The sequence below is a fragment of the Lathamus discolor genome, chromosome 4 (assembly GCF_037157495.1).
Source record: "Lathamus discolor isolate bLatDis1 chromosome 4, bLatDis1.hap1, whole genome shotgun sequence".
NCBI classification, from domain to species: domain Eukaryota; kingdom Metazoa; phylum Chordata; class Aves; order Psittaciformes; family Psittacidae; genus Lathamus; species Lathamus discolor.
Window position 1 is genome coordinate 111,574,026 of NC_088887.1, and position 17,388 is coordinate 111,591,413.

The 17,388-nt window shown below is 39.7% G+C and overlaps 1 protein-coding gene across 3 annotated transcripts in view; it reads left to right on the forward strand.

The window, feature by feature from the left end:
* The window catches only part of ALKBH8 (alkB homolog 8, tRNA methyltransferase), a 47,259-nt gene that overhangs the window by 7,759 nt on the left and 22,112 nt on the right, over positions 1 to 17,388 (forward strand). For all 3 annotated transcript variants that reach the window (XM_065678664.1, XM_065678662.1, XM_065678663.1), the window contains 4 exons: positions 684 to 815; positions 1,646 to 1,741; positions 3,132 to 3,236; positions 6,101 to 6,171. In XM_065678664.1, the coding sequence (XP_065534736.1) occupies positions 684 to 815; positions 1,646 to 1,741; positions 3,132 to 3,236; positions 6,101 to 6,171 (404 nt within the window). The remainder of the gene's footprint in view (positions 1 to 683; positions 816 to 1,645; positions 1,742 to 3,131; positions 3,237 to 6,100; positions 6,172 to 17,388) is intronic.

A 17,388-nucleotide genomic window follows, 5' to 3' on the forward strand; every position in this document is an offset into this window, starting at 1 on the left:
CTTGTGTGACCTTAGTTTTGCAATCTCTATCTTGAATCCAAGAAGGAAAGTAGGTACAGTAAGATTTCTGTCTTGGTTTATTTAGCCTTTCTTTAAGGCTGACTATAAGCAATTTAGTACAATAATCTTTGCCCTTTCTATGAGCTCTTACAGTGTCTACTGAAAAGGGTTTCTGATGTTGATCTGTACATTCTGCCAGTGCATAGCTTTTTTAAGCTATTATGATAGTAAACTGTCCCTAAATCACCAGTATTCTGTGTTTACATAGGCATTGCAATATACTCCTCTGTATATGATTACAGATTGTTTCTCTGGAAGTGTAATCTGGTGATTTGGTAAATCAGTAAAGTTATAGAAAACTAAAATGCATGTAGAATCCTGAAGTGACTGGGAAATTCTTATTACTGTTATTTTGACAGGAAAATCACAAGTGGTTGTGTGTTTGAATAGCATGGACTCTTACTGATCTCATGCAGTAAAATTTTTGAAGTGGTTTGCATGATGCAAAACTTGGGCCTTATCCTGTTTTGTCATGCTAAAAAGGGTCGTTCATTTACCAAATAAGACCCCCATGAGGGTTCCATTGCATCATTAAAGTAAATACTTTTACAACTATACTACAGGGAACACATGATTTTACTTTCTCAGACAGTAACAATATTCTGTTTTTCCATACATCCTAGTTTTCTGGAAGGATGCTGTTCCTACAAGCTTGCCTCCAGGCCTAATGGTCATTGAAAAGATTATTTCTCCAGAGGAAGAAAGGAGAATATTGGAAAGTATTGACTGGATAGGTGGTGAAGATACTCAAAATGGTGGGCAAAACCATAGGAATCCATGATTTCCATACTTTCATGCTGTTTTTTCTTACAGTTCAATTTACGAGAAGTCAATGTATTGGTAAATGTATTGCTTCAAGTCATTGTGTATTTGTTCTTAGTATTTTAGAAATTAGGTCTTTATACTGGAAGTGATTAAACTCCTGGGGGCAAGTGGTCCAAACTGATATTCTGGTATGGATTTACTTGAATAATATTCCTGCATCTAGAATCAACTAAAATATTGTTTTGGTGTCTTATGCCAAGCACAGTGCTGTTCTGTGAAGGTTACCCGTGTAATTTATGTCCAACTGAGCAGCCGTGTCTTCTCTTAAATCAAAAAATGTCAGGCACACACACATTCTAGATGCTTCTGTCCTTTCACTTGAGCTCTGTAGAGTTAAATCTCTCAAGTAATTTTAAAGAACAATTAGTCTATGAAAAGTTTCTGTGTATGAAAAGTTTTGTTCCTTGGAACAGCACAAACAGTTATATTTGCCTTAGCTGACATGTAACTTGGTGGTTGGTGAAAGTGAAGAATCCTGCTGTATCCATAGTGTGATAATCAAGTGCAAGTTCAGAGATCAGGGCGAGAATAAAGATGCATTAAACATAGCTCAAGAAAATTGATTCCCTCTACTTCTTGCATAGAGAAAAACACCATCAGTTTGACTTCAAACAACAGTGAATGTGATGCCTGATGAAATCTAAAAGGTAATAAGGCTTAAGAAGTGTGTGCTGTGAAGGACAGTGGTCAGGATAGGGAAGCATAGCAAATTGCCTATACTATTTTATGTAGTTTAATTTAAACTTGTGTGTTTTTACAGCTCAGAAGACTTTAAAGCATAGAAGAGTAAAACATTTTGGCTATGAGTTTCGCTATGATAACAACAATGTCGATAAAGACAAACCTTTACCTGGAGGTGAGAATTTTCCTTTTAAACTCACTTTGCACTGATGTTTGAACCATTATACAAAGCCTTTAAGCCTCACTGATATGCGGTTGTCAGATTCTCATTAAAGAAGAGGTGAAATTCTAATACAGTGAAGGCTCTCCTTTTATCTTAAGCACACACTGAACAGTGCTTTTGAATAAGACCCATTCCAAATTACCTGAAGTGTTTGAAGCTTGTTTTCCAGTCAGTTGCAGCCAGGGGTTGCTGACCTTTGTTGAGGTCCAGTCTAATGAGGCTTTTGGGATTGCAGTTGTCATTCATTTTTAGCTTTTGTTTGATAAAACAATTGTATTACAAATTACATGCTCATTTGTTTGGGAGTTATGATGTATATTGCTGTGTATATTTATCTTGATTAACTTGAAGCTTGCTGGATGCACACCAAAAAAAAAAAATTTCCTTTTGGACTAAAAGCAATTTGAAGAAGTTTGAATAGCTCTTGTTTGGAGTTGAGAGCTGTGAGTCAGAGCAAAGCAACTGAGTCATCTTGTAGTCTTAGATTTAAAAATAGTGAAATAGGGGAGTTAAATGCCTATAAAACTTGAAGGTGGTTAAGGTGTTGCATGTGTAATGGGATGGATGTAGCCTCTGAGAGGAGGATTCTGGTTACATTGTGGTTTTAAGAGTGAAGCTATATAATCATAAAACATAGATACTTGAGCTGTTTTCTAGTCTTACAGCTGGACTATTTTATATGTGAGAAGTATAAACACTTCCTTGGGGACAACAACTGAAAATCAATAGATTAATTGAAGGGCTATGACGAACATGCTTGTGGGTGTTATCTCCGACAGAATTTTACAATGAAGTCCTCAGGTAAAATAGCAAACTAAAGACTCAGTGAAGGACCGCAGCTTTTATTACTGTTTCAAGACCAGTTTAACCTCAGCAGATTTTCTTTTGTTGTGATATATGATCTAATTCAGTAACAAATTTTTAGGGGTAAGTTTTTAGAGAGCTCTCTGCACAGCTTCTTATTTTCTGCATAATAATTTTGCTTCTTGCCTGCAACTTTTTAACTGTAGTTTATGGAAACTTTGATTTGATATGTTTTTATTTGCATAGGGATAGTGCAGCTTGCATTTGTAAGGAATAATCTGCTTCTGAATGTGGAGGCCTTGGGGGAATGGCTTTTCTAATTGTGAGGTGTTACTAATATATGGGACTTGCAGATCAGGCCCCCAGTTCTGATGCATGTGCATTACAGCAAATGCAAAGTGGTCATTATCAAAGATGGATTTATGTATCTACAGAGCTGTTTGTATGTATCTTGTCCAGTTATTACATTTATTGTAAAAAGAAAGGGTAAATGTAAAAAGCTATCCTGTCTTGCTTATAGTTTTGTTTCCGTAATTAGGTCTTCCTGCAATCTGTGACCCATTCTTGGAGAAATGCTTGAAGCAGGGATATATCAAGCATAAACCTGATCAACTAACTGTAAATCAGTATGAACCTGGACAAGGTAAGTTAATTTGCCCTTCTAAAATTTGGAGCTCTTGAGCTTACATTGTAATTTAACCCTGGTAGGCCTCTAAGCACCTTGCTTGCTCCCCCTCATTGAGATAAGGGAGAAAATTGGAACAATAAAAGTGAGAAAACTCCTGAATTTTGATAACCCCCCTGTTTTATTGGTGAGCATGCCATTACATGGTATGCAATACCTCTTTGGTCAGGTATCCAACCTGTGTCACCTCCTAACTTGTTGTGCACTCCAGCTGACTGCTAGCAAGGATGCATGAGAACCGGAAAGGACCTTGCTGGCCTGTAAGCACTGCTCAGCAACAACTAAAATATATCTGTATTACCAACACTGTTTTCATAATAAATCCAAACATAGCCCATACTAGCTACTATAAAGAAAATGAACTATCCCAGCCAAACCAGTACAACTTAGCTAAAGATGAGAAGAGAGTTACTAAATGTGACATGGCACAGGGACAGGATTTAAGCAGCTGGTTAGTGTATTTCCTCTGTAACCACAAATGCATTGAATCAAAACTGAAGTCTTCATACTGGTTTCTGAACCTGGGAGCTTGTTTAGAAGTTTTTGATACCACTGTTATGGAAATCGATGGCGTTTCAGACTCCAAGGCCATAATATGGAAATAACCATAAAAAGATATGGGAATAAATAGTCATATTTGGTTTTTTATTCAAGTGCATTTTTTTTAACTCTAAACTGTTCTTGTTCCTTGTATTGTGCATACAATCTCCAGGAAACATCTCTTGCTGTTAGTACATGTGATGTAATGTTAGCATATACGATATATAGGCTCTTAAAGCATGATGCAAGCAGTGTTCCGTATCTGAGGAATAAGGAATTAGCCTATTTCTGTAGACATCTGAAGAGAAACGTGCTCCTAAACACACCTCTGGGGAATGAATGATATGCTGTTCTTTTCGTTTAGGTCAATCATCAAGGGTAAGTGTCTGGCTAGCTTTTTAGAGTGGCTATCTCATTTGTTCTTAGGAAGAAGAGACAAGAGCTTTTCTTTCAGAATTAATGCCTGTCAGCTAATATAGTGTCTGCCAAAGAAGGGTCTGAAAAGCTGATCCTATTTGTTTATCTATGAAAATCTCTTAAATTGATACAGTCATGTAGTTCTGGCTGGGACACTAGAGATTTGTTAGAATTGTAGATTTTCATCAAGAATAGAAGCAGGGTTGGTTTCCTTTTTTTTTAAAATAAAAGCCCCATAAAACCAAAGCAAAATGTTCTTCATTAAGTGCAAATTGGTACGATATGAACAAGCACAAAGTGCATTAATTCCTTTAGTATTGGTGTTCTGAGCCAGATTGTCACTGGAAATTATACTTGAGATTTTAAAGATGTGACTGGTGCCTGGGTATTTAAGCTGTAGGGGCCACAATTAAGACATATTAAATTAATTCCTATTTGAGGGCACTTGTTTTCGTTCAGGGTCAGCAATGTTTAAAGTTGTAGATTATACTTGAAAGTTACCTTCTGAATGCATAGGTGGTCTGTCTGTCTGCTTCATATGTGGAATATAAACAGCAGATAGGTAGGTCAGTAGGATCTTGATTGAATTCTCTTGGTAATGCTGAAGAGAGCGATCAGTGTTCTGTTGCATGGTGAATTGCACTGACATGGGTGTGCATCTGAAGGCAGAGTTTGAGTGCTTTATTCTGAGGCAGAGTTATGAGCAAACACAAACAGATATGGCTTTGGTTTTCAAGTCTCACTGATTTTCTGTCAGATTAAATATTGACCTCATAAAATGCTTGTATTGCTTTCATAGAAACTAATGGAATTGTGAATATTTATATATGGAGGTAAAATCTGGTGTATAATAAAGATTCTTTATAGGGCTGATACTGTTAGGAAAAATGTTTTCAGCTCAGAAATTCGATAGTGTCCAAAATGAATGTGGCTAGGATTTTAATAAGCAAGTATGACTGTTCTGGTTTGGATCACAAAGAAGTTAGTCGATCTGTCTGGGCCTGCTCTGGTGTCAAAGGAAGGTGTAGTTGCAGTTCTCCCAAGGCTCACGGCTGAATCCAGTTCCCCACCATGTGGAGAGATCTTGCTGCAACATGCTCCCTCTTCAGCACCTAGTGTTAAGACGTGTGGCACAAGCTTCAGGGAATGGCATTTTCTTTCCAATGAGCAGATCTGAAAGAAAAATGAAAATAAAAAATTGCTGTCATTCTGGCAGTTCTCAGCTCTGTGTTTACTCACACACACGGATGGGCTATCCAGGGGTTGGCTGAGCAGTGGGGTATGGAGTTCTGGGGGCTGCAAAGCAGAGACAGGGTTTGACTCTGGCAGTACCTGCATTTGCAGTGGTGGTCCTAACTTTGAAGTGGAGAGCCTTACCTCAATTATTTGCTTAGTAATACAGGGAGTATTTAGGATGACTTCTCTATGGAGAGAATGAGGAGAAATAAATGATCATGAATAAACTAGGGCTCAAAATTCCCTAACATAGCATAGCATAGTAGTGCTAAGTGCCATATTGCCTGAGAGGAGAGCATAATGATTTTTAGCTGCTCTCTGCGGCAAGAGAGCATTTTGAGTCTTTAGAGGGTGAGGCAGGCCTTTGGGTGCCCCAAACTATCTCCTAGGTATTTCCACTGATGATACAGGACACTTGCATTAACTAAGTACATCTGATCTGTAGCATGTACTTCAGTTAGTTGGCCTGATTTCTTTTGGAAGGCAACTCACTTGTGCATGGTAGTTTTGTTTGTTCAGCCATTTGTTCATCCCAGTCTCCTGTATGGACATCCATGAAAGCTGAGCTTGCCAGCAGAGATTGCACTCTATTTCTATTATATTGACTTTTTTTTTTTTCCCTTATGCAGGAATTCCTCCTCATATTGATACACATTCTGCTTTTGAGGATGAAATAATCTCTCTCAGTTTAGGAGCTGAGGTAAACTTAATGTCTGTATGTGTTTTGATGATGCTTTGCTGAGAATTTTAATTTTTACATTGTTTAATTGTTGTGGTTTAAGCCCAGCTGCCGTGCAGCTGCTCGCTCACTCCCCCCCTTCCTCCTCCCCTGCTCCTGGAGGGATGGGGAGGAGAATCAAAAGAATGTAACTCCCATGGTTTGAGATAAGGGCAGTCCAGTAACTAAGGTATAACACAGTCACTACTGCTGCCACCAATAGTAATAATGATAAGGGAAATAACAAGGGAAGAGAATACAACTGCTCACCACCCACCGACCGATACCCAGCCTGACCAAGCAGTGATCTAGCTCTTCTGGGTAACTGCCCCCAGTTTTACATCCCGGACATGATGTGATGTGGTATGGAATATCTCTTTGGCTAGTTTGGGTCAGGTGTCCTGTCTCTGCTTCCTCCTGGCTTCGTCTCCTCCCTGGCAGAGCATGGAACTCGGAAAGTTCTTGGTCAGAGTAAACATGACTTAGCAACAACTGAAAACATTGGTGTTATCACTGCTGTTCCCAGGCTGAAAGTCAAAAACGCAGCACTGCACCAGCTACTAAGAAGAAAAATGACTGCTACTGCTGAACCCAGGACATTAATACAAGTCAGTTTAATTTTTCCATGGTGTCTGTTCACACTCATCCAAATTTAATATAAAGCATGTATGGTAATGTGATACGCTGATTAAATAAGTAACTGCAATGAGATGTTGTCACTGGAAGATTTGCCAGTGGTATCAGTGATACCCCTCTTTTTAACCAGTTCTCCAATGACCTTTTTTAATTTTGTATTTCTCTTGAAGCGCATCACTCCTGTTTATGTTTCTACTTATATTTTACCTTGTGTCATCCCTTGTTCCCTCTGGTCTGCATAAGCCTCCTATTATATATTCAATATACATATTACCTGTAGAAAGTCCAGTCAAAGTCTGAGCCTGCCGAGCTAGTTGTGGTGCAGGCAGAGGTAAACTCTTATCTCATGAGCTTCTAACATGCGCAGATGATGTAGACAAAGTGTGAGAAAGGAAATGGAAGAGCAGTGGACTAGCACAGAGTTTTGCACATACCAACAGCAGGGCTGAGAACAGTCTGTATATTGAGTCTTAGTGTGCTAAGTAGTGCCTAATTAGGTGCAACCCACGGTGAGGCACGCTGTGCCCCTGCAGCATGTGGAGGTCCATGGTGGAACAAATATCCTCCTGCAGGCAGGGGGAAGCCCGAAGGAGGCTGTGACCATGTGGGAAGCCTGTGCTGGAGCAGGCTTCTGACAGGACCTGTGGCCCTGTGACCCTGTGGGGGACCCATGCAGGAGCAGCCCGTTCCTGAAGGGCTGCACCTCATAGGAGGGCCCCACAGTGGAACAGTTTGTGAAGAACAAACTGGGAAGGGGAGGTTTCATGTTGGAGAATCCCATGGAGAACTGTCTCCTGTGGAAGGGACCGCATGCTGGAGCTGGGGAGCAGTGTGAGGAGTCTTCCCCTGAGGAAGGAGTGGCAGAAACAATGTGTGTTGAACTGGCCACAACTCCCATGCTGTATCCCCTGTGTTGCTGGTGGGGAGGAGGTAGAGAATTTGGGAGTGAAGCTGAGCCCAAGAAGAAGGGAGGGGTGGGGGGAAGGTGTTTCAGGATTTGGTTTTATTTCTCATTATGCTACTCTGATTCGATCGGCAATAAATCAAACTAATTTCTCCAAGTTAAGTCTGTTTTGCCTGTGATGGTAATTGCTGAGTGATCTCTCCCTGTCCTTATCTCAACCCATGAGCCTTTGGTTGTGTTTTCTCTCCTTTGTCCAGTTGAGGAGGGCAGTGACAGAGCAGCACTGTCACTGGCACCTGCTGTCCAGCCAGCATCAACCCAGCACAGCTTCCTATCTTCCTATCCATTTCTTGACAGTGTTATATACACATCTGCAGGGCCTGCTTTCATTGCTGTCTTGGGATTTTGTGATAGGGGTTACAGGTATTGCTGTGTATTGCCATGGAACTGAGTAGCTAGAAGCTTAACAGGGCTGAGAACAAGTTACTGCAGTGGGCAATAAAGGTTTGACTTCTGAATCTTTTTTTTTTTTAACTGAAAAAAGCTATGAATTCTGTAAGAGAATGTTCTAATCTGCTACTTGGTTTTTTTCTGGCAGTGGTGTGTAGATGACAGACGTGTGTGCTCATGGAGTTGTACCTATATTACCGATAGCATTCTTCTGCTACAAAACAACAGTTTGATTATTCTCTTGGTTTGTTTCACTTTTTAGGCAGTGAGAATAACATGGCTGGATATTCTGAGCATTGACAATTTTTGAATCTTTAGTCTGGGCTTTGGCATCAGCTTCCTCTTTTTTGCAAGGTGTGTGGTGCATGTGGAGCTCCTGGGATTAGGGGTGAGTCTAAGAAAGAGTAGCTTTTTTGTTAACATGTGGCAGTGGCACGTCTGTGTCAGATGTCTGGCACAGACCATGTCTGTGGTCACTTGCAAATCAGGTGTCAGTATTGCCAGTCTTTCAGCCTGACCGTGGACAAAAGCATCTACTTTAGAGTAGGAACATCTGGGATTAATTGTGGTCTACTCAGTGACAGTAGAGTTCTTGCTACTTTTGTTTTGGAAACTTCTAACCTAGGGGCTACTTTCTCATGTGGCTTCTGCACTTAACCTTGTCTCAGAGGTAGTGTATTGTCCTCTGTTCAGCTGCAGTATTGTCTTTTAACAGTGCCAGCACCTCCATGCTAGGGAGCAATTTCTCTATGAGAAAGGTGCTAATTGATCTTCTGTGCAACTTGCCCATATTAACTTTAATTTTTCTAATACATGCTGAGCATTCGGAGAACAGTAGATGACCCCAACTTGCAACTCTTCTATGCTGATATTGTAAATATGAAAAAAAAAGTTGCTTTAGTTAGTAAAAACTGTGTTGGTGCTGTGATTTCACATACTCTGCCTCAGTCTGCAGCCCAAAGCTTTCTCAGCCTTTCCATTTCAATTAAAGGGCTGAGTCTGGCCCAGATGCTCTATTAGCTCATTGATAAGGCACCACAGGCAGTGTGTTTCTGGATGATTATATTACAGCACACCTTTGTGATAGTCTCAGAGATGGCCAAAAGCCAAATGATTTTAATCACTTGAGAAATACAAACCTTTCTCGGAAGTGAACTGCCTGGGCATTATGAAGCTGTTAAAAATTGGAATGTGTACATTTCAATCAGGGAAATAGCCAGAGTTGGGCAATTTCTGAATATTTTGGGCATAGGCATTGGGCACAGTCTGTTAGATAACTCCCAGGTTTCAGTGCCTTTTCCTAGTGGGCCATTAATATACTTTTCAGGTGCACAGAATTAATTCACAGATGTAGTAAAACAAGCCAGTGGCCCATGAAATGCTGTATTAATGAATTTTCTTTCTGGTACATTTACAACTCTTTGATTTCTTTTAATATGTTTTGTGCGCTTAGCTCTTCATCTGATTTTAGAATGTGAAAACCATTTGCAGTAATATGCAAGTTAGCTGTTTTAGGAGTGAAGCCCCCATTAAAGCTTACCATGTGCAAAATTTACCCACTGGTAATAAATAATTTGAGATGCATATACATCGACAGACTCTGATACCCGTTTCTTCTCTCTGTACTGTGCCTTTTTTTATTTACCTGAATAAATTAGGCTGCAGTGTACTGGAAAACACAGATAAACAAAGTTATCTTATCTTTATTCTCCTCAACAATAAATGCATGCACTGAAATAAGAAGTGCCATAAAGAAATAACCTTGCAACCCAGCTGGTTCTGCACCATATTTGGAAGTTGGCTAACTAGACACTTCGGAGGATGAAAAGAAAGCACAATGCCTCATATAGTTTATTTTTACACTAAGTCATAAAAAGAGCTTTTCTTTCAACTATTTGTATGCTTGTATTACTAGAATCTACAGATTCTGCTCACTAAAATGGTGCCCGTTGTTTCTTGTCGTGTTGGTGGGCGCTACTAGCAAGAGTCTGGTTCCCTGTTCCCTCCTGTTACGTATTTATACACATTGATAAGAGCCATCTTATTTGATGGCTTTTTTTTTTTTCCTGTATCAGTACTTTGGTGGCTCATGTACATCTTCTTGTTCACCAGGACCTCCAAGGTCCTGATACGTAGGCAAAGCTGCTTTCTAGCTGATCAGTCCTCAGCGTGCACTGATGCCTGGGACTTTTCACGTCCATCTGTTGGTCTTCATGAGGTTCCTTTCCCATTTCTGTATTGCTGAGGGTGTGCTCTGCCCCATCATACAGGTCATTTAATGAAGATGTTAAAAAGTGTTAGCCCCTATATCAACTCCTATGGTACTCAACTGGTGGCATGTTTCCAATTGCAGTTTGTGCCACTGCCATCTTCAGTGATACCTTGCAAGCTAAATAACATTATTGAGAATCGGTCTTTTCTTCAGTGGTGAGTGAGTTTATCCAGTAACAAAGCACTTTGTACTACTTTGCCAGAGGAATAAGTCTAATTTGTTTCTGCAAACTTGATTTAAGTTGAAAAGGAATAGTTATTGTTATGTGGCATATGTGTTCATTTTAAATATGAACAAACAAGCTTGAGAAGAAAATAAGTGCTTGATTCTTCACAACACTGCATTTATCTTGCCGTCAGAAAACCTACAGCAATCCAAATTCTTAACACTTGTATAAAATGAGGTGGAAATGTAGGTGTGAGATTCTGTGATTCTCCTTATTTCAGACACATGGAACAGCTTTGTCAAGAGGCGCAGGGAATCCAAGTGTCTCAATTTTGTCCTAGTTGGAGCAGTGTGTGTTTTGAGGTGTTTACGAGACAGATTAAACTCGATTTGAAGGAGAAAAATCTCACTATTACTTTGTACTTCTTCCTAGCTTATAAAGCCCACTAAATGGTTAGAGGGCAAAGCAGTAAGATGTCTCGCTAAGTTATGTCTTATCCCATAATACTCCAGGAAAAGTGAGGGTCTTGGGCTAATCAGTTCTTTGTTTTTGACCCATTTCTTTGGCATCTCCTGGGAAACTGCAAAATAAAGTGAGACTTCCAGAGTGTCCTCTGGGCTTGTAATGGCATTTTATAAATCTCCACATTCATGCTTCCTTTATAGGAGCTGATGCACTGAAAATATTAAGGAATATCAGTTTCAGTGTTGTGCTATTGAATATGACTTTTTCTTTTAATTCAGAAGTTGTCATAATAGGAGAAGAAAGACAATGGGATAAATTTAATTCAGAGTGATTTTTATTAAGGTTAACGATAAAGCCTATGTCCTCTATCCATGAATTTGAGCAAAGTACTGCAAAACAGTGAACAGTTTGTTCTGTTGAGCGCTTTCTCTGGTTTAGTTAGGTGTTATTTTCAGTGCCTCCATTTGGTGTCTCTAAAGATATATAGTTTTACAGAATTTCATTTTAGGAGCCTGGCCAAGCTTGCAGTTGTCTCCAGAAACCCTAGTTAAAGCCTGTGTCAAATTTTCTTTTGCAGCTTTGCAGCAGGAGCTTGATCAATATTGAGATTTCTGCTTTTCACTTTTCGTAATTTGCCATTTTACATGCTGTCTTGTAAGCCTTGATTCATTAGAGTTTTAGAAATACGGGGCAGCATTTCTCTAATGAGCTGAGTAGTGCTATGAGTGTATCCAACCCATAAAACAATTTTCCCTTCCTGGATCTTACCCCCACTAAACAGCTACTGACATACTGCAGTCTCTCCTTATCAGCTCTGCCCAGTTCCAAGACTGCTGTGGGTCACCCACAGCCCCATGGTGTAGAGGGTGAAGTGCAGTCATATTTTTCTTGAAGAGTGTTGTGTTGGCACCGTAGTATGATTTATGTTATTCTGTCCCATTTTCTTAATATCCAGCCCTGATCTGGAAGCCCCAAGCTTGTCATTCTCTTCTCTATAGCTTCTGCTTCTCCTGTTTGAGTGCCTCACTCTGGTTCCTACCCCTGTGCTTTGGCCTGGCAGAAGGCAGGTGTGAACACTGAGAACTGCTGTGATTCTCGGACAAGGCCCCTGACTGAATGTCTGTGAAGGGGAAGCTGCAGGGTTTTGGGTCAGGTTTGTGGCTTAGGGTTAAACAGTGGGGCCATGTGTGGATCATCCTTGATTTCTGCCTAACTTCTGTTCATCTGAACACATATTCATCATCCCTTAGCCTGCAGATATCAAGTGCCTTTATCTATAAAGGAAACTGTGACCCTCAAGCCTTGAAAGCAGAGTAGTGTTAAAATAAAAATCCACCAGACCTTTTGAAATGTGTCTGACTGGTGTTTGTCCTAGAACTGATAGAAAGAAGTACGCTGTTGTTACTTGTCTCTCAGGGTGATAATTGACCATTTTTTCTGGCACTTTTGCTTCCTACCTATTTTCAGCCTCTCTTGGTTAGCAAACAAAAACCAGTAGCTGCTTGAGAGATGTTTAAAAGCCTTTAGAAAGTCTAGATTGTACCTAGCCTTTTACATTAGCATTTCTTTCATGTCTTGTGTTAGCTCTAACAAGGTAGGCAGGCACTGGATATAGTTTTGTTAACTTTGTCGTCGCACTCTTTCTTTAGTTGCTGATTCAGTTTAATTTACTCTCTACATTTATGGTGCTTTATTATTCTCTTAAGGGAGGGCAGAAAGCATTTAATCTGTTTAAGGAATTACTCTGGCAGTGGCTATACCAAACTTTTTTCTGTGTCCATTGCAGTAGATGAAAAAGTAGTAGCAGCAATCAGTGCTTAAGAAGAGATTGGGTTGGAAGAACCAGTAGAGCCCAAATAGAAGACATTAATTTTAATGACTACAACCTAATGCTGAACTCAGAACTTTGTTCAAGTGAGTCTAATGGGATTCTTGTAGCTCAATAGTGTTCTTTGCAGATCTGTAAGACACATTTCCTGAGCTGTACCCTTCTTACAGTCATGGATTTTCAGTTCTTGAAGAACAGTGATTGGCATGGTTTCTGTATCATTTATCTGGAAACCCGAAGGGACTGTACTTATACATGTATGCAGAATTTGGTTTGTGCCATTAAAGTTTTTTGAGAACTACTGAGACAAAAACTTCCATGTGAAAGGTATCCTGAGTACCAAAATTTAAATGCATCAGGCTTCATAAATCTGTCCCTCCTGTTTGCATTTACTCTGTATAAATGTCCTGTGTGTTTCTTTCTCTCTTGTGTCATACCTGTCACTGAGCTTGGATGGATACAAGACCCATCAAAACCAAGGGAGAACTTTTTGTTGATGTAATTGAGCATCGAATTGTGCCCTCTGAGATAAGCAGCAAAGCCCACAGGTCTTCATGGGGATATTTATAATAGTCTGTTTTTTTGGGAAAGGTTGATATACTGTTCTGGGTTTTTATTTCTGTGCTGGGTGTCTCTTCCCTGTTTGTGTGCAGGATTCTGTTCCCATATCAATGTGTCATACTGATGTTTCCACCTGATCAGTTATTTTAACCTTTGTAAGGATCTTGAGAGCTGGGCTGTCATGTAAATGTTCAGAGGGAACCTGTCCTGCAGTACCTATTCACCTCCTTCCACAGTCTTGGTTGCTTATAGGGTAACTCCTGTTTTAGCCGAAGATAACAGCAAGGTACCCACTGGGTGCAACTAATGCAGATAAACATGTATTTCTCAAGTGCTGTAGGAATCTGCTAAATCTTGATTTGCCCTGAAATGCTACAAGAGCGTTTGGACAGAACTGCCCCAGAAGAATGATACTCACATTATTTCTCTGTAAGCTGTGTAGCAGTAATTTATTGAGAAACAAGACAGCAACAAGGAGATCCTACCTTCTCCACTACCTTCTCAGATATTTTGGAGGAACAAAATCAAAGTTATGCTGTGACAGAGCCTCTATCTTATTTTTGTATGTAAAAAATATTTACTTCTCACCTTTCATATTGGTGAGACATTACATTTTCCAGGTGCATCTTTTGTGTGATTTGTGCCTGTGGTGAGTCTCTGAAGCCTGGCGTTTACTACTGGTGGGTCAGTACTGGGCAAATACCTCTGCAAAGCTTTGTCTCCTGCCCCCATTTTGTTGGATTCATATCAGCCTTTCTTCTTCACAGAAGAAAGAAACTTGTCATCTCCCATACCTTTCCATAAAGCTATTACCCACTATGCAAGGCCTCATAAGTCCTAAATAGGCTGGAATCCTACTTCAGTGCTAAGGGAGGTCAACCTGTAGTTTGAGTGCTGGGGATCTCTGATTTGCAGAATATGCAATGACTCCCTGAGGTATTTCTCCTGGGTCTGCTCGAGTGGGAAGTTGCCTCACCCCTTTCTGCGTTGCAGTTTTATGTTTCTTGCATGTGGGCCATTATTTTGGCTGCTGAGGTGGAAGGCAGAGCTGTAGCTCCTCCTGCTTTGTACCGCTCTTCCCAGTCAGATGGTTGCTCTTTAGCATCCTGTGTTTTCTTTGAGTTATTGGTGTTGAGAAAGGGATGTGGGAAGAATGTTCTCATTGTCTTCTCAACCTCCCTGGGCAGTTGCACCAGCAGCACATCTGAGATGAATATGGAAAGAGAGGCAAATTTCAATTAGGAGTGATTTGGAAATGAAGTCTACTCAATATCACATGGAAAAATACATAGGGATGTTATAAGAAATGTCCTATAGCTCCAGTTAATTTTTTCACGATCACACAGAAGTCCTACTGTGAGCGAAACATTCTAAAGTGTTTGAAGTCTGCAGTAGGGCTTACAATTTTCTGGCTGTGGTCATAGTTGCTAAATAATGAAGGAAAACTCCTGCATAATGCCTTTACCAACTTGATTGTCTTTTAACAGAACCTGTTGTCTCCAGGCTATGAGCTGTTTCTGTGATGTGCTTACCTTGTATGCCGAGGCAGTGTCATTTCATTTCCAATTCTCAGGCATTTGGCTGTTACAGCTTTACTGTGACATACAAATACAGATACCAAATTTTTCAGTGGAAGCAAATGTACCCTCTGAAAAGGATCCTGCTGTTGCTGGAGATTTCTAATTGGTTTTCATGTGGTAGGAAATACGTAGATAAATAAAAATCTTAGAAAACGCTAGATCACGATGTACAGTATAGCTGTTTTTAAATGAAAACTTTTTTTTGTCTAATTCAATTTCATTTGCCCCATGTACCCTCTCACTATGATACATGAACTACTTTTCAGTGATGACAAGATGAATTAACGGTTTAAAGATGAAGTTGCTATTTATTCATGTGCAAAACATAATCACTGTAACAATAGAAAACTAACAGAGCATTTAAATTTTCATCTCAATACTTTTGCAGCTGAAACTATTTTTGAGTCAGGTTTTGGATTGTTGCTCTTGAAATAGAGTTAATTTTCTTTTTTTTTTTTTTTTTTTTTTTCAATAGAAACCTCTGCATTGTTGAGTAGTTACTAATTTTCTTGACTAATTTTTAAAAGAATTTTTGATTTCCACAACAGCTGTATCAATGGAAGTTATTTCTATTCCCCGTCTTATTTTTAGAAGATCTGTACTTGATGCATGAATTCTGGCGTTAAATTAACGGAAGCAAGCTGAACTCTGGGGCATTAAAAACTTGTTATCTTTAGCTGTTGCATTTCAGCTGAACTTCAGTTCTGGAATTCAATAAAGAAATCTGATTTCATTAGCTGGTAATGTCATCTCTATTGTCTTAGGAGCCTATTTTAAGTCTATGGCAAATTTCATGTAGAAATGACAAGTCGTCATTCAATAATAATAATTATAATCACAAGTAATCTGTAAGCAAAGAAACAAGCTTAACTTGTTGAGCTCCTGCTCTCGTGTATTTTCTCTTAGCTTTGATCTGGAATTTTATAATACCAATAAGTGTAGCAAATGAGGTTTGAAATCTGTCTACATTTGTATTATCTTTACGAATCTGAACATTTTGCATACGGCAGTGTTCTGTTTTTCTCTCCAGGTGTGTTGAATTTTTCAGGGGGGGTTTCTCCACAGAGCTCTTGTTTCAGAAGAGTTGACTCTGGAAATTTTTATTGGCAAACTGGCAATTTAGAGCAGTTAAAAGCATGCTGGAGCCAGAGCTGTCAAATCTGCGATGCTGATGGACTTGACAGAAAGATTCTGATTCAAGGCAGGGGAAGAGGTGTGCTCTCAGTGGAGAAGAAAGTAGGCAAGCAGCCTCGTGGTGCACTGCAGGGGCAATGCAGGTGAAGCTCCAGTCTGCTGGGCAACAGAAGAATGGTTGGAAGGAACCAAGGGTAATGGTGCAGCTGAAAGCAGTGGAAAGTAGGTACTTCAGAGTTCCTTGTGAGTTTCTCCTCTGTTGCTGTGTACGTCTCTCTGCAGTTCATGCAAGCCATTGTAAATTTGGGGCTGCATGCCAAGGCCCTGGTGGCATCCTTTTGTATCACTTTTGTCTGCCTTATGTGAAGACACTCATTGCGCTAATGAAGCAGATGGAGGGAATGAGGGAATAAAGAGATGGCATTGGCTGTGATGAAAATCAGCAGTGTTGGAATACTGCCTAGCCAAACTTCAAAATGCAGTTTTCCTTTTTTGATTTTTTTTTTTCTTTTATCTGCTTTAAAATAATACCTAGATGTCAGATACGTGGTACTTCTGTGGGGTGAAACATGGCAGCTGTGGGAATTGAGAAAAGTTTTCTTCAAATGATTTTAAACAAGTCTTTCTGCGTCATGCTCTTTTGAGTTGTACTTTATGGCCCTAGGAGACTTCATTAACCAAGAAGATGACTTTTGTTCATTCTTTGTTTTTTTGATTGTGGTTTCTTTTTTTTCCCCTTCCTTTTTTAATTTTTGAGAGAGTTATATGCTTTTGTCTGCTAAGGAATGATTTTTCTTTATGTATTTATGCTATTTCTGCAAACTTGTGCCCAGATCTTTGTTCCTCAGCAGATTTCCTTTTTACAGTGAAAATGTAGAGGATTAAGAAACAGGCCATATGGTAGTTTCTATAGCAATAGATTAAAACCTGTGTCTTGTCAGCTCTTGTGAGTTATGATGCAGGAATTAGTTTGGGAAGGCACAGTTTGCATATCTTGTATTCTGGCAGTTCTCTGTCATAGCAGTGGTTTCTGAGGCAGTTGTTAGATGGAGTTGTGAGAAGGGCTTGTTGACCTTTGTTTCAAACTCAGGCTGAGTAAACATGTAATTTCATTCTTTTGAATTGCAGATATTCAGCACTGGATTGTTTACATACTACTTTCTCAGCATGTTTAGGGCAAGATTATAGTGAAAATAGTGCAGG